Source organism: Genypterus blacodes, unplaced genomic scaffold (genome assembly GCF_046128005.1).
Source record: "Genypterus blacodes isolate CSIRO-AG114 ecotype Tasmania unplaced genomic scaffold, CSIRO-AGI_Gbla_v1 ptg000023l_1, whole genome shotgun sequence".
Taxonomy (NCBI): Eukaryota; Metazoa; Chordata; class Actinopteri; order Ophidiiformes; family Ophidiidae; genus Genypterus; species Genypterus blacodes.
This window is the reverse complement of record NW_027466836.1, coordinates 483,436-502,507: the sequence shown is the minus strand read 5'-3', so window position 1 is coordinate 502,507 and position 19,072 is coordinate 483,436. Positions and strand designations below refer to the sequence as shown.

At 46.1% G+C, this 19,072-nt stretch overlaps 1 protein-coding gene across 1 annotated transcript in view; it reads right to left on the bottom strand.

Moving 5' to 3' along the window:
• Positions 1-19,072, bottom strand: part of trabd2a (TraB domain containing 2A) — a 46,312-nt gene that overhangs the window by 17,513 nt on the left and 9,727 nt on the right. Inside the window, exons 3-4 of the mRNA XM_076143315.1 lie at positions 9,448-9,594; positions 8,710-8,884 (exon numbers count right to left, since the gene is read on the bottom strand). Coding sequence (XP_075999430.1) covers positions 8,710-8,884; positions 9,448-9,594 — 322 coding nt within the window. The remainder of the gene's footprint in view (positions 1-8,709; positions 8,885-9,447; positions 9,595-19,072) is intronic.

The window sequence follows — 19,072 nt, the reverse complement described above, 5'->3', positions numbered from 1 at the left end:
TCACAACAGAAATCGCAAGATAGTAAAGTGTTAAACAAAGTGTCAATGGGACAGAGTTCAGATGTGTCTGCTGGAGCCGACATGGAGCCAGCTGCTGCTGAGATTCTGCGTTGTCCGCGGAGAACGGAAGAGACAATTTGGACTCCTGAGAGTAGATAAAGCAAGTGCAAGGAGGGAATGTTGGCTTATGCTGTACTGAAATGGACTCGTTCAACATTAGATCTGCTTCCAAATCTCATCCACTCAAATCCAACTCAAGAAGTTCAAATGAAGCGAAGCCACTGCTTTGTAAAAACACCAGGAAAACCTACTGGCAAAGGTGATCACCGAGCGAATATGATGAAGAGTTCAGCATCCTCCTCCTCTCTCTCAGAGTCTGCAGCTTCTGTGTGTTTGTGCTGCATCCATTAACCTGAGTGACCTCACTGACTGAATGAGGGTTTGTGGGTAAATGTTTGCTCTACAGTGGAAACACTGACAGACTCCATTCCTACGCCCGCAAACTCCTCCCACCTGAGACGTGACTGACCATTGCACTTCTGATGCCCCTAGTGGTAAATGTTGGTATTTCTGGGCATAAATCCTGGTCCACCAGTAGGAGGTGCTGCAGAGACAGAGCCCTCGATGTAAAGAGGAGCTCAGCAAAATAGACAAGAAGGTTTCATACTGTGGCTGTAACAAGACTGGAAACATTTTTTCTAGAGAACTTAAATAGAATTAGAAACTTCTTTTGTTTCGTTTAAAGACAACAACAGATTTCACCCGTCAGCAAAAAGCAAACAACAAATGAGCCAAACCGCCGGCCAAACGACTGACTTTCAAATATTTGACCATAAGATGTCAGTGAGTCCTTCCACAATGAAACACGACCCACTTTATTATAATTCAGACCAAAAGCATCCAGACGCCTGCCAATATTGTTTGTTTTGATTGTTTTATGACTCCCACATTCATATGAGAGCGGGCGGGGCTACACGGGCTCCTGCAGGCCTTCAGAGACGCGCTTCCTCTGAAAACAGGCGTACCTCTGCCGGTCTCCTCTCCTGCTGCGTCCCTCCGTCTCAATACAGGAAAGCGGACACCGCCTGCCTGCTCGCTTTCCACACCACAGCTCAGCCTCAGATGTTTTCTTACGCGGCCCTCCGTGTCCAACATGTGGCTCCCAGTGCAATTTCGTGCCTATTTAGCCAGGGTAATCTGCGAGAGATCTTGTAGTTGTTTATCCGTCCTGCATAAAGGAGGAGCAGATGCGGCGAAGGGCTGTCGGTCCTTATCTGCAGGTCTGTGTATCATCGTGATTTGAGTCTGGATGATAACTAAGAGCAGATCCTGCAGCAAAGGGGGACTGGATCTCCTCACAGGCTCTCACCTTGTCCGTCTGTCCCATCTCTCTCCTTCCCGCTGTCCCGCTTTCTCCTCCTGTGCTCTCTGTCCTGCAATCTCTTCATCTCTCGCTCCTCGGTTCCTTCATCATGCCCCGTTTTCACTCCGTCCCTAACTAACTCAATCGCTATAACCTGAGTGTGATGTGAGCTAAACTGGCCCAGTTCCCAGAAAAGTCTCCTTCGCTCCTTCAGCTCCATAACAAAACACACGGACGGCGCTTCCATCAGCAGACCAGCAAACGTACAGGACATGAAGCCACCGCCACGGGACATCGAGATTCTCCCGATCGCAATCTCTCCCTTGCTTTAGTACTTTATAACAGACAGTCTCCAGGAGCTACTACGCTCACTCCAGTTTGAATGATTTAAATGTGATTGCGTCAGGCTCAGACATGACAAAGCTGTGAGATCATATCAGACCGTAAGTCAAAACTCTTTACTGTTTGCTTTGAAATTCACGATTGATTCCATAAAATAATCCATCTATCAAAAATAATCCACAGTTCTAAATACGAGGGAATCCAAAGTAAGTATAAAGGCACGCGTGTGTTTGTTTGTGTGTGTGTGTGTGTGTGTGTGTGTGTGTGTGTGTGTGTGTGTGTATCCTCCTCTTTGTCCCCTCTGGGCAGTTGTGTGCTCTCCTTCCCCAAATGAAAAGGATCAGGTCTGTTTCCTAACAATTCCCACTCAGAATCACCAAACTGGATCTATAATTTTCCTTCCCTCTCCTCTTTCATATAGCAGCGAGGTATTTGTTCTCCCAATGAAAGTCTGGCCCCCGGGCGGCGTCGCTCCAGGTGCACCAGGAAATACTGCCGGGTTTGAATGGGGTCAGGGGTGAGGAGTTCAGCCAAAGCTTCGGCTCTTTCAATAAATCACAACAAGCTGTTTTGACAAGCTTTCACTGCAATCACTAAGAGAGACGTGTGGGTGATATGAAATGTGCTTCAAGCAGAGACCCTGACCCTGAGAGCACAACAAAATGTTTTGTGTTTAGCCGCTGTTCAATCATCCAACTTAACAATTGACAAAGCGTGGGTTATTCAGGGCCATGACGGCTCTATTCACCCATAAAACAACAGGCACCGACGCACCTGAAGGGTTCATACGTCACGTCCCGACCTGATCACATCGGGGGAACGTGTGTGTGGGCATTTTATGGCAAGTTTACAGTATATTAAATATCTTGCCAGCATTTTGTCGTCTTGTGTAAACCGCTTATACTAGTTGACACATTCAGGGAGGCTTGTTTTCACTCAGTGTGCTCATAGTGCATGTAGATCAGTGGGGTTTTGCGCAATTAAGCTAAGTTTTCAATAGATCCCTTATATGAAAGACAGAAATTGGACAAGAAAGTATCAGATAATGTCAGAATTTATACATTAAAAGGGCTTCAGCTGGTTTTGTCATTCCAGCATAAAGGTGTCATTCCATATCAACTCCAGGACTTAATCCAGCTTTGGCAGAGTTCAGCTACCCTCCGTGTGTGTGCGGAGGGTCTGGACTTTAATGGTGCTGTATGACATGTGTGTACTCATGTCAGCCACGGCCCCAAACAGTTGTAAACTGGCTGTTTATGAGGGTGAGGTGTTGTGAAAAAGCACCGCGTTCACTGACTTTCACACCATCTGGGGGAGGAAAAGCCAGTGAGTCAGTGAGTGAGTGACGAAGGGAGTGAGTGAGGGAGTGAGTGAGTGGGCAGCGAGCAGCATGATGTAGTGCTCGGCATGAAAACACACTAAAGGGATTTGGAGCAGGTACGTGAAGGGTTTGGCCCAGAGCGACTCGGCCGTCCACTGGCTCGCTCACTCACTCACTCACTCGCTAAGCCACTCACTCACTCACTCACTCACTCACTCGCTCACTCTGCTGGAACTTAGAGGCTACAATACAAAACACAAACAGATTTTTTTAGGGTTGATTTGCAGTTCCGTAACCAAACTTGGTGGACATGAACTGGACACGGTAGAACTTAGAAGAGTCTTAGTTGGAGAACTTATCAGCCTTGGTGGAGGTATGCAAAGACTTTTACCCCGGTATTTACTTGAGTTTTTGTTTCTGGTATCTGTCTGGTCTGGTATTACTACTTGTCTCGCAGCCGGACCTTCTGTGTCTGTCAGTCCACGGCGTTACTTCTTAAACGTCAACATGTTAAGAACGACCTTGGTATTAAATGACTACTTCCCCACTCCAGTGCTGAGACTGTGGCCACACGCTGACAAGTCAAGGTGCTCGGCGGTGAGTTATGAGGTCACGTCAAAACCTCTGTCACGAGCCGCAGCGCCCGGGCCAAGCCGTCCATCTATCCACTGACCTGCCGGGGCCCTACCAGCCTAAACAAGCTACAGATCCCAAAGCAAACCTTAATTGTCTGTGAAAAGAGTCAAACATTTCAAAGTACAGTAACCGTTAGGCCCTGTCAACCACACTGGCAATTACACCGCCGCAACTATTTAAATTTGTGGTTTTGGAGCAGAGTTTGAGGGGAATCATGATGTGCTAAGCAGCTCGGGCCGAGAACTGAAACATGGATGCATTCAACTTGAGCCCGAGCACTCTGGGAAAGAAAAAAACAGTAAAGGAAGAACGACAGAAAGAAAAAAGAAAGAAAGAAAGAGAAGAATTTGTAAGAGCCGGCAGAAATGGAGCCCTCAGCCTTCAGCGATATGTAAACACATCATTTTATTAAAGTCAAGAGTGCCCGGGTAAGGCCCAGATTATACAGCGAACACGGCTCGGGATTGTATATGTGGATTGAGTTACTGTACCTACGGACGGAGCGGTAACAGCTTCCATATGGCCTCGCGTCTCAACGCATGGCGCTCGTTCAACATCATCATTTACTTTGAGTGATGGCCGTGGTGTTTCAGACAAACAGATGGAGGGGGGGGACAAATTTATAGGAGGTATTTACTTACAGCACGGTGAAGTATGGCGACGCTTGACAATAGACGGATTCTCAGGATGAGCGATTACACTGCAGCCACACGCCGGGAAACAAAGTGCTTCAATCTGACTCATTAGCTCTGTTAATGCATTCGATCAAGGTTATTCTACTGAAATGTCTTCATGTGAGGCTTCATCTGTCAAAACTTTGATTGAGCTATCTGACTTGTGACGACCTGGAACTTCTCTGACAAATGATAAAATAAATACAAAATTAATTAACAATTAGGAATGGGTTTGTTATTATTATTATTATTATTATTTTATGATTTCTATGAGTTTAACACTTAAGATGGTTTTCAATATTTGTAAAACAAATAGTTTTTACTTGAAATTATTTTGGTTAAATTGCCAAAAAAATCAGATAAGCATTCACCAGATTTTAAGAATATAATAAAAATAATAAAAAAATCCTACGATATTTTCACACAATCTGCTAAGGAGTCCAGACTCTCAGGTTGAGAACCACTCAATTCAGGTATGTGCCATGTAAATGTGACATCGCTCTTTCTCTCTCTCTCGCTCGCTCACTCACACACACACGCACACACACACACACACGTCTGGCTCCACTCAGCTCGGCGTAATGAAGCTAAAAATGCACTCAGTCAAAGTTTCTGGCCAAGACGAGTCGGCGAGATGAAGACAGATCTTAGACAGACGCCTCCCAAATAGAATCGAGTGTGTGTTACTGTGACAACAATCATCAATCTGGCAACCTCACTCAGTGCCTGAGAGCCACAGTGCTGCCACAGCAGGCCACAAAAGAGCATCAGTGTGTGGGTGGGTGGGTCGTAGGGTGTGTGTGAGTGTGTGTGTGTTTGTGCGTGTGTGTGTGTGTGTCATGACGTGGATGAAGCACTCTATACAGTTGTGGAAAGTATAACTAAGACTAAAACTAGATGGCAAATATCAGGATTTCAAAATTGTACTCATGTAAAAGAGAATTTGTATTAGTAATTAAATTGTACTCAAGTATGCAAAGTACTGTGAAGAAGTATTAACTTTAATTTGGCGGATGGTTAAAACAACTAAGGTCAAGGTTTGGGGGTTTTCCGTGCTGTCAAAGTACAGAATGATGGAAGGATGACGATAAGAAGGAATGGAAAGAGGACGAGACAAAGGAAGAAAAGGAAGGAGTGAGAAAGGACGGGCCATAAAGGAAAGAAGGAAGGAAAAAAGGTGACAGAGGAATGGAGACTTTATGCTTTGAGTGGACGAGTAAGAAGGGAAAAAAAGAAAGAACCTACCGATGAAAGAGGAAACAAAATAAGGGATAAATAAGGGGAGGCGTGAGGGAAGAAGGGAGGACAGAGGGAGAGGGAGAGACACAAGTGGAGGGAACGAAGCATGAAAAGGTGGAAGACGGTAGAGTTGAAGAGCTCAAATTAAGGTGGAACTCCATCCGTCTGATAAAAGTCCAGGACAGAACTGAAGAAAGACTCGTAAAAAGTGGAGAACTGGTGCGTGCGTGCGTGCGTGCGTGCGTGCGTGCGTGCGTGCGTGCGTGCGTGCGTGCGTGCGTGCGTGCGTGCGTGCGTGTGTGACCATAAGCATCAGTCAGCATTAGAGGATGTCAGTGCTTTGGTTTGGCAACATGCTAACATTAATTCTTCCTCCATAAACATTTCCGTCCCCCACTAAATATTTCGTTCCCATGGTACGGAAAAACAAAACATTTATCCACTTTTCTTCACTTCTTTAATGTTTGTTTGGCTCGTTTACGTCATAATAACTCTTCTTCATGTGACGATAAAGCGACGAGACGTGATACAGATTGAGAAGAACGCTTTTGTTTCCGATATTCCCGTTATCCCGACGCGTTCCGTGCATGTTCCAGCTATTTCCCGTCCTCCGCTCTGATACTTAACGTCACTCACACTCGCCCGTGGACGCCTCGTGATCTGCGCGTTCCCTTCGGCGAAGCGTAATCGCTCTGTTACCGGGTAATTTCACCATAAACGGTTTTGCTAACTCGCTGGCCAAAGAGGAAAACCCTCAACTATTCCCCCACACGGGTCACTCGGGAGTCTGCAGGCCGGACCCCTCGGGCTGACGGGATCATTACAGGGGAAGAGAAGTATTCAGAGTATTCCGTCGCTCTCTGGAACGTGACGCCGCTACTTCCTCTTCTTCCATTTGACTCTAAAGTGAATCCTGGAGTGGAGTATTCAGCGTAATGAAGGAATCCATCACAGTAGCACATCAGACTCTATATTTCTATACATTATTAGGTCATAAACAACAATCAAACTTGGCAAAGGCAATAATCGATCAGTATTGATTATTGATTCTGGATGGTTGAAGCTCAATCTGAAGCATCTAATCGTCCTGGTCTCGCTCGTGCAGTCGAACACGAGATGGTCGCTGATAAGACTGTTCACACAGCTGACTAACATGGAAGTCCAGTACCTGAACATAATGGATTCATTGTAGGCCGTCAGTGTGTGTGTGTGTGTGTGTGCGCCCGCGGATGTGTGTGTCTCCTCTGACCCCTCCAGGGATAATTAAGGACACATTTTACCCCGGTCTGCCGATGGCTGGGGGGGCTCCTGCATGTGTGTGTGTGTATATGTGTGTGTGGGTCAGTGGGTGTATGTGTGTGTGTGTGTGTGTGTGTGTGTGTGTGATTTTTTCCCCCATCCAGTTCCTTGTACACGCTGACCCAACCTGCCCTCCGTATGTCTTAGACTAGTGCTTCTGGGCTGATTGGCCGTATCACTTTCACTCACCAGCTCTCACAAACACACACACACACGCGCACACACACACACACACACACACACACACACAGAGAAGGAGAGGCACACACCTTTTTAGACCGAGCCCTTGTAAAGGCACCTCCTTAGGGACACGCTGTGAAATGTACTCCTTGTTAGGGTTTGAGTCTGTGTGTGTGTGTGTGTGTGTGTGTGTGTGTGTGTCTGCTTTTCCTCAGCTGTTTCCTGCCAGCTCACAGACCAGCGGGCTCTCAGCTCGGAGCTCGATGCGTTCAAACACTCGCTGGATGTCGTTGCCGTCGGTGTCGTCGTGAGGAAACTTTGACGATCAAACCGATTTGAGCAAATTCAATCATCGTTTCTCTCTAATGAGCACAATTAGATTTGGCGGAGGAGATTCGTTCCAAAGTGCCCCGTCGCTGTAAAAAACATCATGAACCTCTGATGGGTTCAGCCATAAAAAAAAAAGCTCTTAGTTTACTTTGAAGTTCATGTTGTATAAATAAGGATCCATCATTTTCTCTGTCAGGCACGTTAGTGATGCATTTAACTCAAGTACAGTTTCATCCAAATTACTTTTTACATCCAATATCAGACGTCTGAGTGCTGCTGAGTGGAGTTCAGTGGTTTGACTTTAGATTCATGGTGTAATGTTGAAGTCTGTGGCCGTTTAAAGCAGCTGAGCTCATTTAGAGACTGAATTATTGCTCATATTTAATGGAACCTGTATTATTTATGTCGCTTATCTGTATATATCTATATATTTTGCATCAGATTTTACTTCACCACACATATCCTCTCATCTGCAGTGGTTTAAACATATTGATCTATAAAGTCTTCACTTGCTTCCCCTTTTTTGAGACGATTCAGCAGTAACAACTTTAATCTGAGTGTAGTCGTGTGCCATGTAACCGTAGCGACAGACTCATATTCAATTAACGACGGCCTGTAGAATCCAAATCAACCAGATAAGCACTTTAGTTCAAACGCCTTCTACTCCTCAGTCGACCTGCAGGTTTCACTCTAATCTGCATGTGAGTCAATAATTCCAAAGAGGCCTTGTCGTCTTTATCAGCTGCAAACAACAAAGACTGATGAGGACGAGAGACCAAACAAAGAGTCCAACAGGGCAAAGAGTGTGTGCCTTAGATATCCATCCTCCACACACACACACGCACACACACACACACACAGACAGACAGCTTTGTGGAATCCTCGCTGCTATCTGTCGTCTTTAATCCTTTCGCTGTTTCGGCTCAATTCTCTTATCTGTGCTACTTAGCAGACGGCTGCATATTTACAGAGGAATTCAAAGTATCTAAGCAGACTCACGCGCCTGCTCACTGCTACATCCTCACCAAACCCAACATGTGAGCTCTGTTTGGGCTGATAAAGACCAACGGAAATCAACAAATAAAGGTAAAGAAAGCTCCAAGGCAGAACAGCTGATTGGTCAACATTCAATACAGACACGGATCTGTTATTGCCTTTGTTCTTTCCATATGAGAAGAATTGGCGTCATGTTAACTGAACGTGCAGCTTTACTCGCTTTACTCGCTTTACACTAGGCTTGTTTGTTCAGATGTTCAACAGTTTGGAGGTTCGGAATGCAGATTTGGTGACAGACGTGACTTCATGTGAGCTATTTAAAGACCAACCTGCTCCGAAGGCAAAGAAGAAGCTCTTGTTTGGATGTTCCTCCAGCAGGGCTCTCACTCGCTTCCCCATGCGCTCGTTCCTCTTGTAGATGAGCTCCTGGCGGAAGTAGCTGTCGATCTCCTGAGCCGTCACCTGCTCGCTGGGCGGCAGCGTCACGTTGTTGAAGTTGGGAACCTAAAAGATGTGAAGCAGATGGTTTAAGAAGGGGGAGGAGAGATGTGAGATATTCTTATTACATTCAGTTTAGGTCCAAGTATTCTCAAATGGCGTCTAAAGAACGGGAGATCCTGTGAGACCATGTGGAGGAAGTGGAGAGAAGAAGAAGAAACGTGCCTCAGTGGAGGAGGTGAAGGGTTACTGGGGGGGATCAGGGGTGATGGAAAAGGGTCAAAGGTCGTGTCACTGGGACACTCTGAAAGGGCAAAAGGTCAAACTGACTCTTAGCTTATTAACTAGAGCGAAAGTAGTTAAAATCCACTACAACATAGAATAGAATAGAATAGAATAGAATAGAATAGAATAGAACGAAATAAAATAAAATGAAATAAAATGAAATAAAATAAAATAAAATAAAATAAAATAAAATAAAATAAAATATAATAAAATAAAATACAAAACAAAATAATAATAGAATATATTTATATTACAATCTATGTGTAACTTAAATGTTCAAATGAGATGTAGGTGTCAAAAAAGTAAATAAAATAGAATAAAATAGAGAGTGTCTGAGTTGTGACCTGCGAGGTGTCGTGGTTGAAGATGATGGAGTTGAGGTCTCCACAGTTGTAGTGTCTGATCAGGTCCTCGGTGGTGTAGGGGACCTGCAGGCTCCCGGCCCGCAGAGACTCCTGCTGTAGCAGCGTCTGGTTCAGGGCAAAGATCACCTGCACAGAAACCACAGTGATCGGTTATTGATCATATAACTCCAGACTCTGATGTCGTGTTACATACTGACCACTTTGGAGCAGATGTGTGTGAATGAAGTGAAAATAAAGTCTGTTCAGAGCAGGAATGGACTCGTGTCACACAAGGAAGCAATGAAATAACTTTTAAATGATTTTAACAATGAAATGTGTCAAAATCAAAGTGAAAATCCCAAATAGAAGAATTCAGGTGAGTTTGTTTTGTTATAATTTTCCCAAATAAAAAAAATTAGCGGCAAAGTATCCCAAGATGGCGCCTGAACACACATTACAATCTCCACCATCACACAGACAGACACACACACACACACACACACACAGCTCGCAAACTAAAGTGTTAGCAAGCAAACAAGACATTAACTTTAGTTTTAAACTGTTTTGTTTTGTTCCTTTGTTCCTCTCAAACATCTGTTTCTCCTTCTAACATAAGTACATTTGTTTTGTTGTGTTAAATCCACAGTGATAGTTAGAGTTTAAATGTGACAAAGTCCAGACATGATTCAGATGTATCCTCCAGACACACACTAACACTCATCAGGAAAATAAAACCTCAGTGTGACATCAAACATGAAACATTAAAGGCAGTAAAGTTTGTTTCTGTGCATCTCAGCAAAAGGAAACGATCTGAATCCCTTTCTGCCAAAACGCTCTGAGCTCCTCCGCTGAGCTTCGCCTATTGTGCCGGCGTGAAATCGTCCAGTGTTTGGTGAGAGGACCCTGGTGAGCCCGCCGCCTCTGATCACGGCCGGGAGGACACACATATGCATACATGCACACGCAAACACACACACTCACACACATTTAGAGCTTCTATGGCCTATAGAATGACGGCGAGACTGACACACACACAAACCACCCCTCACCTCAGCGCACGGCCTCGCTCCCTCTGATCCCTCACTCTGCTATACACAAACACACACACACACACAGGCACACACACACACACACACACCTTTCATCCGCCAGCTATTGATCTCCTAAAAGCACCACCCCTTTCCTGAAAAAAGAGGTTTCTATGGATTATTTGTTTCTCAAAGGGGCACATTCTGTCAGAGTGAAGATCTGTTTTGTCAGCTGTGGAGGTATGTAAATGTGTGTGTGTGTTTGTGTGTGTGTGTGTGTGTGTGTGTGTGTGTGGAGGGGGGGAGGTGGGTGTGTGAGACCCCGACGTGCATGTGGTGTTTGTATACAGTATGAGTTCCGCACCAAGCAGCTACTTTCTCCTTGGCGCTCGGCGGCTCTGTGAGGCGCTGCGATGACACTTCTCCCTTTAGGGCCCGGCCCTTCGTGGGAGCCCCGGGGGTAGCAGGAGAACAGGGAGGAGAGAGGAGGGCAGATGCCTTCTTGTCAGAGGACAAAGGACCACTCCGTCACCCTCTCCTCCGCGCCACTCTCCTCTCGCTCTCCCTCCGCGCTTTCATCGGGCCGCCGCATCAAAGTGGACGCTCTGCATATGAAAGGAGTGCCGTCTTTATGCCACGCAAATTAGCCTATCGCCGCCCCCCCTCCCCCCCCTCGCTCTCTCCCCCTCCCTCCCTCCTCGGGACCCGCTCCACAAAACAACACCCTCACATCTGTGCCATGTCCGTGAAGGGAAAGACCCTCATCTGCAGGGTCTCTCTCCCCTTTTCTCTCTCAGCTCTCCATCCAGCTCTTTCTCCGCTCGCCGTGCCTTTCAGCCCCTTAAATTATGGCTGTGAAGGGGAGGAGGAGGAGGAGGAGGAGGAGGAGGAGGGGAGGAGGGATCAGTCATACTGGGATAAAAAGAGCGAGAGAGAGTGAGAGAAAAGGGGGGAGGTTTAGATTGGAGCGGTGGGGGAAAGAGAGAAAGGGACGGACGGGACAAACAAGAAAGTGAGGAAGAGGAGACGGGATGAGGGACGAGGACGTCGGAGGAACAGGAACCAGAACAAATGATCTCCCGTTTCTTCACCGTCATCCCCCTCTTCCCTGCGTTCGGTGGGTCAGCGGGTGCATTTTACCCACGCGGCTCCTTTCATCAGCTCGCCCTGTTTCGTCTTCTTCTTCTTCTTCATCTGCTTCTTCTTCTTCTTCTCCCCCACCCCACTCCCTCCCACACAGACACACACAGAGCGAGAGACACACCCCTTGCTGATATCAAAGCAAGCGGAGCCAATGAAAGTCAATAATTGTCCTTTGTTATGGAAATGTCCCCTCTTGTTGCGATGGAGTGGGGTGGGAGCGAGCGTCCAGAGCAAACATCATCACAGCCGGATTCCCACATGTGGAGATCTGAAGTGTTCGGGTCGCTCGGCTCGGCTTAGCGGAGCGTTCGCTGGGGGGGGGGGGGGAACGGCAACGGTGTGAGCGCGGGAGAGTAAATCTGAAGAAGAGGCCCCCGAGAGTCTCAACCCGTTAATATCATCGTAAAGAATCCAGCGGCGTCACTGAGGCCCGAGTGTCACATCAGCACGGAGCATCAGGGCAAAGTGAAGTCATGAGTCTCCTTCAGCCAACAAACATTCAGCATATAGGACCGTCACCCACGGCGACACCAAAAGTTTGTTTTTTGTGTTTATGGAGAACAATCTAAACACCAGCACAGACGGATAAGACACTCACAAACACACACGTGTCGTCTGTGTGCCAATGCAGAGTGTCGGCCTCTGTTAATAGGTTTCTCAGGACTGTGTGTGAGGTCCCATCTCGTGGCCTTGTACGGTAAGGCTGCAGTCTAATTACAATCGTGCTCACTGAGACACGACACCAAGACGCCTGCCAAAGCTGAAGTTTGTCTATAATTCAGTTATACTACACGTCAAGGTGAGAACTGGAATGCATTTGTGTGTGTGTGTGTGTATGTGTGTGTGTGTGTGTGTGTGTGTGTGTGTGTGTGTGTGTGTGTGTACGTGTGTGTGAGCAGAAGATCGCATTTCTGAGTTTTTAAAGAAAAGCATTCAGGGATTAGCTTTTGCCTATTGTTGACAATGGATCGATTCACAGCCGCACATACACACACACACACACACACACACACACACACACACACACACCTTTTTGAAAGATACTCCGTTTCCTCGCTCAAGGATGTTATCAAGATATCACGTAATACAAGTCGATAGAGAGAGAGAGAGAGGCAAATGGACTCTAAGCTCAGATGTTATCAGTGATATTTCAGAGGATAACAGGAGGACAGACGCTGCAGACGGTCAGACAGTCTGAGGGCATTTTTTCAGTCAGATCTTCTTCAGCCCGTAAATCAAGATCAAGACGTCCAGTTTGCACCACTGCCTGACCAGAGCAGACCAGAGCAGACCAGGTCTAAGCTCTCACAGGGCCGCTGACCCGAGTCCTTCGTCGGAGGGATTAACGCTAAATGCCGACGCGTCACCACCTCCTAATCTGACTGCAGTGTTTTCACAAACACGTTTCTTCACCTTCACCCCCCACAGGAGGAGAGAAAGGAGAGGAGGAGCTCAGAGGCCTGCTGGTTTCGCTCCTAGACTGATTTGTGCTTGATTGTAAATTAGATGCAGACATGTTTTTTTTTTAGATTACTGTGAATTTAAGGCCAAAACATCTATTAAATATTCTTACTTGTTGATATTAATGAGGACACGAGCTATAATATGCATAGCCAGGCATTCAGTCTCACCCACTCACACACTCACACACACACACACACACATCTGGACATAAATCTCTCACCGCTGCACAAGTGAGCTTTCACTTTTCTGGCTGAAATTCCACCGTTTGTCTTCAACGCGCTGACAAACAGACACAGCCAGTTTGCTTATCTCCCGTTCCTCCTCCTCACCCCTCCATCCCTCATCTTCCTCCTGTCATTTCCTCTCTTCACTCTCTCGCTCTCCTCCCCTGCCCACTCGTCTTCTCTCAGGCCACATTCATCCCTCCCTTCTCCTCTTTCCACTCCCTTTGATCCTGTACTTTCTCTCTCTCTCTTTCTTTCTCTCTCTCCTTTTTCTCCCTCCATCTCTCCCTCCCTCCCTACCTCCCTTCCTCCCTCCTTCCCTCACTCTCCCTCTCTCTCTCTCCTTTGATCCTACAGATCCCCTCTATCAGCCGGGTCTTTTAAGATTTGACCCCTGCATTCCTCGGGTCACTAATGACCTCGCTCGCTGCGTGGGCATGTGTGCGTGTCTGTGTGTGTGTGTGTGTGTAGGCCTGCATGGAAGTGTGTTTATACCTGTACGAGTGTTTCCTACAGGCATGTGTGTGTGTGTGTGCATTTGTGTTCAGATGCTTCATCACGGTGGATTACGGCCTCTTCAGAGCTCCGAGTGGCCCCGAGCCTTTGAAGACGGATTTATTAATTTTCCAATATGAGACAAAAGAGAGGAAATGGGAAATTCAGGGCCGCAGCCAAGTGAGATTTCCTAAGCGACATCTTGATTTCACAGAGAGAGAGAGAGAGAGAGAGAGAGAGAGAGAGAGAGAGAGAGAATTTCCAGCCAAACCACCCAGGAAAAAGTCCTCCAGCTTGGTATCTTTTGAAAATAACGACATCTAAAAACAGTTTTCCCCGACTTTTAAAGGAAAACCATCCACCCGAAACATAACTCATGAATCCTGTATCCTCCTCTGCTTTGATCCATTGATGTTGACACGACAGAACTCTCGCATTAAGGCTGAGCTGGACACACACACACACACACACACCGGCGATGCTTTGTGACATTGAAGCCGTCGTTCATCGCTTAAGGACGGGACATGTTTGAGTACAATTGACTCAAAATTGGAACAGTTATTTTCCGCTCTGTAAAGACACAGGAAAACATTTTTGTCTGCTATGGAATAAAAAAAATCCTCAAAGAATTCCTGCCAGTGAGCACAAACGGATTCTCTTCGATGGAAACGTGCATCTGATGATACAGACGGAAGCCAGAACGCAAACCAACTTTATATGACACCATGAATAGAGCTCTCTCTCCCTCGCCCTCTCTCTCTGTGTGTGTGTGTCTCTCTCTCTCTCTCAAAACATTCTTGCGGGGTGCATTTACCTTGGTGCAGCCGGACGCAGCCAAATATTTAGGCTGTCACAGGGAATCAGCCTCAAACCGAACGGGCTGGAGGTCTGTGAGTGTGTGTGTGTGTGTGGGTTTGTGTGTGTGTCTCTTTTGGGGATTGTGGCGATTGAAATGTCAACTTCTCAACCCCCTCCCGGCCGCTGCCACCCTGCTTCAATACACTCCGACCAAGCCTCATGTCCCGTCTGACGCATCCCCATGACACACACACACACACACACACACACACACACACACACACACACACGATTGATTTAAAAGAATCATTAATGAAAGAAAGAAAAAAATACTGAAGATAAATTGTAACAGAATTTCAACATTTAAACACTTCCCTTGTCTTTAGTCAAGGACAGGTATACGTATACACACACACACACACACACTCTTAGTCCATCAGTCCACAGAGACACAGCGAGCCACAAGGAAAACAGCCATCAATCTCCATGACTGTCTGCCGACCGAGTGAGACGCTGTTAATCTTCGCCGGCTCGAGTTAAGAACAACACGGCCGAGCTGCTCCACGCTGAGACGCCGACCAACACAGCTGAGAGCACTTAAGACACACACAGACACACACACACGGGAGCTGATACGTTGAATTTTGGGGCATTGAGCTCAACAAGGCCACGCAATATCTGCAGACTCCTCAGATTACTCATCAGCGATCAATCATTGGACATTAGACTGTGTGAGGACTTGGCGACTGACCCTCATGGCTTCATGTTTCAAAGTGGACACACACACACACACATAGAGGGAGAGAGAGAGGTTTCCCAATCAGAGGTCAGACAGATTGACCTCAGCGCTTCTTCCACAGTTTCTAAAGGTCACTAATGGATTTCTTATCGAGTGCCGGCTGCATTAGTGAAGTTACGTGAAGCTCAAAGTAGACGTGTTCCTCACTCACAGACTCAAGGAACTGAAGCCTCGTTGGCGTGGCATCATTGCTAATGTTACTGTAGCGTTTGACATCTCCGCAGCAGTCTATCGTTACAGCAGTCAACAAGACGGTTAGCACACACCCTCTTGACATTTACTATTATTATTACTCCTATACGTTATCTATCTGCTATTTTGTGCTCTACAAATACAGTCTGATTGATGAACTGATTGATTGACACACAGTCAGGCGTCTCCGTAGGTTCACTTGTTGTTGAGGCAACGTGTCAGGACAACTGCAAAGACAAAACCGCCGAGCAAAACGCCAAAAATAGATCTGAGATGCTTCAGACTGTTGGAGTCTGGAACCAAAAACCCAAACTTTGCTATTTACTGGAGGATCTGCAATTCACTCCAACCGCTGGAACCAAAGCAACGCTGGGGAACTGGCCGCTCACATCACACACACATGCACATCCAGATTCAAGACTTGTCTAGGCGTTCAGTCCCACATGCACAGTTCGCTCGTCCATTACAGGTAAGTTAGTCATGAAACCACACACACACACACACACACACTGAATGTGTCCGTCATGGAAAATTAGACCTGATGCTCAAAACCATCTGAAAGCCCTGGAGCGAGAGAGAGAGAGAGAGAAAGAGAGAGAGAGAGAGAGAGAGAGAGAGAGAGAGAGAGAGAGAGAGAGAGAGAGAGAGAGAGAGAGTGAAAGAGAGTGAAAGAGAGAGAGAGAGAGAGAAAGAAAGAGAGAGAGAGAGAGAGAGAGAGTGAAAGAGAGTGAAAGAGAGTGAAAGAGAGAGAGAGAGAGAGAGAGAAAGACAGTGAAAGACAGTTAAAGACAGTGAGAGAAAGAGAGTGAAAGAGAGTGAGAGTGAGAGTGAGAGAGAGAATGAGAGACAGACAGTGAAAGGAAATATACAAGAGACACAGTCATGCCTTAAGGAAGGAAAAGAGAGAGAGAAGATAAAGAGAGGTGGCAAGAGAGAGAGAGAGAGAGAGAGAGAGAGAGAGAGAGAGAGAGAGACAGATGCTGTTGTTGTGCAGGAGTCTGCCATGACCCACAGCCGCATCACCACAAAACTTATAAACAGCAAAACAAAATATGAAAAACATCCCGACATGTGTAACGACTACAAACACACACACACACGTAAACACATTCCTGCTTTGTGAGGTTTATGGCCAAAAATAACAACTAACAATAACAACAAACGTACACAATGTGGGGAAGATGAAAACCATTCATCACTGTAAATCATGATGAGGAACGACGGAGAGCAGGGGGAAGTGTTGGTTTAGGGGAGCTCAGGTGTGCGACGCCTTTAAACAGCAGCTTTACACGCTGCACACTCCAGTACTGTAGGTGGCGCCACCACATCCACAGAAGAGGAGTCGCCTGATGTCTGGTGTCATGATAAACACAAAGCTCTCTGGGAATTAATTATCAGTATCGCTTCTTCTTCTTTGTTGTTTAACGGTTGACAGGTGGAGTTTACTGCTAATTAGCACCACCTACTGGACGGGATTGTTGACTTTCCTACTAAAGTCGTTCAGGCCATTTGGAGATGTTATTCATCTGCTTTACAGTTTAGATTTCACACACTTTGTAGAACGCAAATTACAATTAGTTCAGTGTAGGGAAAATGTCATAATAATTAATCAACCACATGGCGATATCAATCGAGGCTAGCCTGTAAAAATCTCTGAGCAAACGGCTGCCGTGTCAGACAGCAGCTCTGCACTGTCGGGTCAGACGCGTCTTGTCCATGTTCGTCAGACAGCACCTTGTCCAGGTCTATTTCTGGTCAAACATCTGCGGAGGACAGACGCTGTTCTGTTCTGTTTGCTGCTCACCTGTGAAATTCCACTAAAAACCTACGAAAAATGCAGACTGGAGCCAGAAAGTCAAGAGGTGAAGTATCGGCTCAGCTCAACTATATCTGCTCCTCCTGACACAGTCACTCAGAGACTCCTGTTCTGGATCACAACTGGACTTTAGGACTTCATTCTCATAACATTAACACTCTTTTCCCTCATTATTCTCATTTTCTCCACATACTCAATTGCTATTTTCACTCAAGTCGTTTTATTTGGAATATGCGGTGAAGTAAAAGGAGTTACTTGTGTCCCAAATTGTCCCAGAAACATATTTAAGTGTTTCTACATTATTACTTTATACCTCTGGTTGTGGCCAATATTATAGGATTACCTCATGAAATTATAATGACCTGGATAAAGAGGTTGGTCTGTGTCAAAGTACATGACAGAAAAATAACAAAGCGTTTCTCATTTCTTTGTCTTCTTTGGAATCGCTTATGTTGTGAATCGGCAAATCAATTACGCTCCACTTCAGCGCGGACGTTAAATACAAACCTCCGACAATTTCCAGGTGACATTCTGTGGTCCATCAGTGACCATTAATCCTCTGCGTTGGATCTTGTGGACAGTTTCTGGCCGAGCAACGCTGGGCTGCGGTCCAGCCGGTCCACGTTTGGCCCGTCTGAGTCTCTGGCTCCGAGCCCGACCGCCCGCAGGACGGCTCAAACCTGGCCGGCGGACAGGAGCTCCGGCCTGCCAGCAGCAGTTTGTCGGAGGAGGAGATGTCAAACCGTGAGATGCTGATGTTCACGGGGGACAAGCTTGTTTATCTTTCAGATTCCTGTCATATCTAACTGTCCTCAAAATTCAATCATGACAGAGAGGTTGATTTATTGCCTTAATGGCTGAATAATGCAAATTTTAAAGAGCATGAATAGCATAACTTCACGTTTTGGATCACACACTACAATAATGTGCAACTTTCCTGTTCCTGTGACTGAGTGTGTATTGATCAGAGAAAACTTCGATTGACACAAACAAATACTAAATGTGTGTGAGATCACTATTTGGCAGCTTCGATTTGTTAAGATTACTGACGTCTAGCATTACGGCTCACGCAAAACACATCCATACAAACACACATACAGGAGAATATCAATCTCTTTTTGAGCGTCCGTCCCTTATTTGTCCCACTCTCATGCTAATTGGCAGCTTGACTGCTGCAGCTCAGCAATAATGACGACCTCGGGGTCTGTGGCAGCACAAACCTGCACTTAACACCACAATGGAGGGAATGATGGGCAGCAAACAAACATGACATCAGCATCACAATGATTCTAATTACTGTTACGTAGAACTGACATTAGTTATACATGTGAAAAAGCTGCTAGTTAGTGAGCGTTAAGTAGATCTGTGGGTGTTGAGCTCTTAGTTTAAATAAGGTGGAGGAGCTCAGCAAAGACATCAGACCGGAGTGAGAGCGTCTTTAGCCTCTGGAACGTCGCATTCATTCTAAATTAAATGTGGATATGTGGGCTCCAAACTTCTAATTATACTCAGAAAAAGTAAAAAGATGAAAGAGATGAAAGAGACAAAGATGAATTTCAATGTCATGTAAAAGCCCAGATCAGATAGAAATGTTTGCGGTGCTCTAAAGTGATTTGTAAAGAGCTCAGAGCACTTAGAGAGTGTGTACAGCTTGAAAATGTTTCAT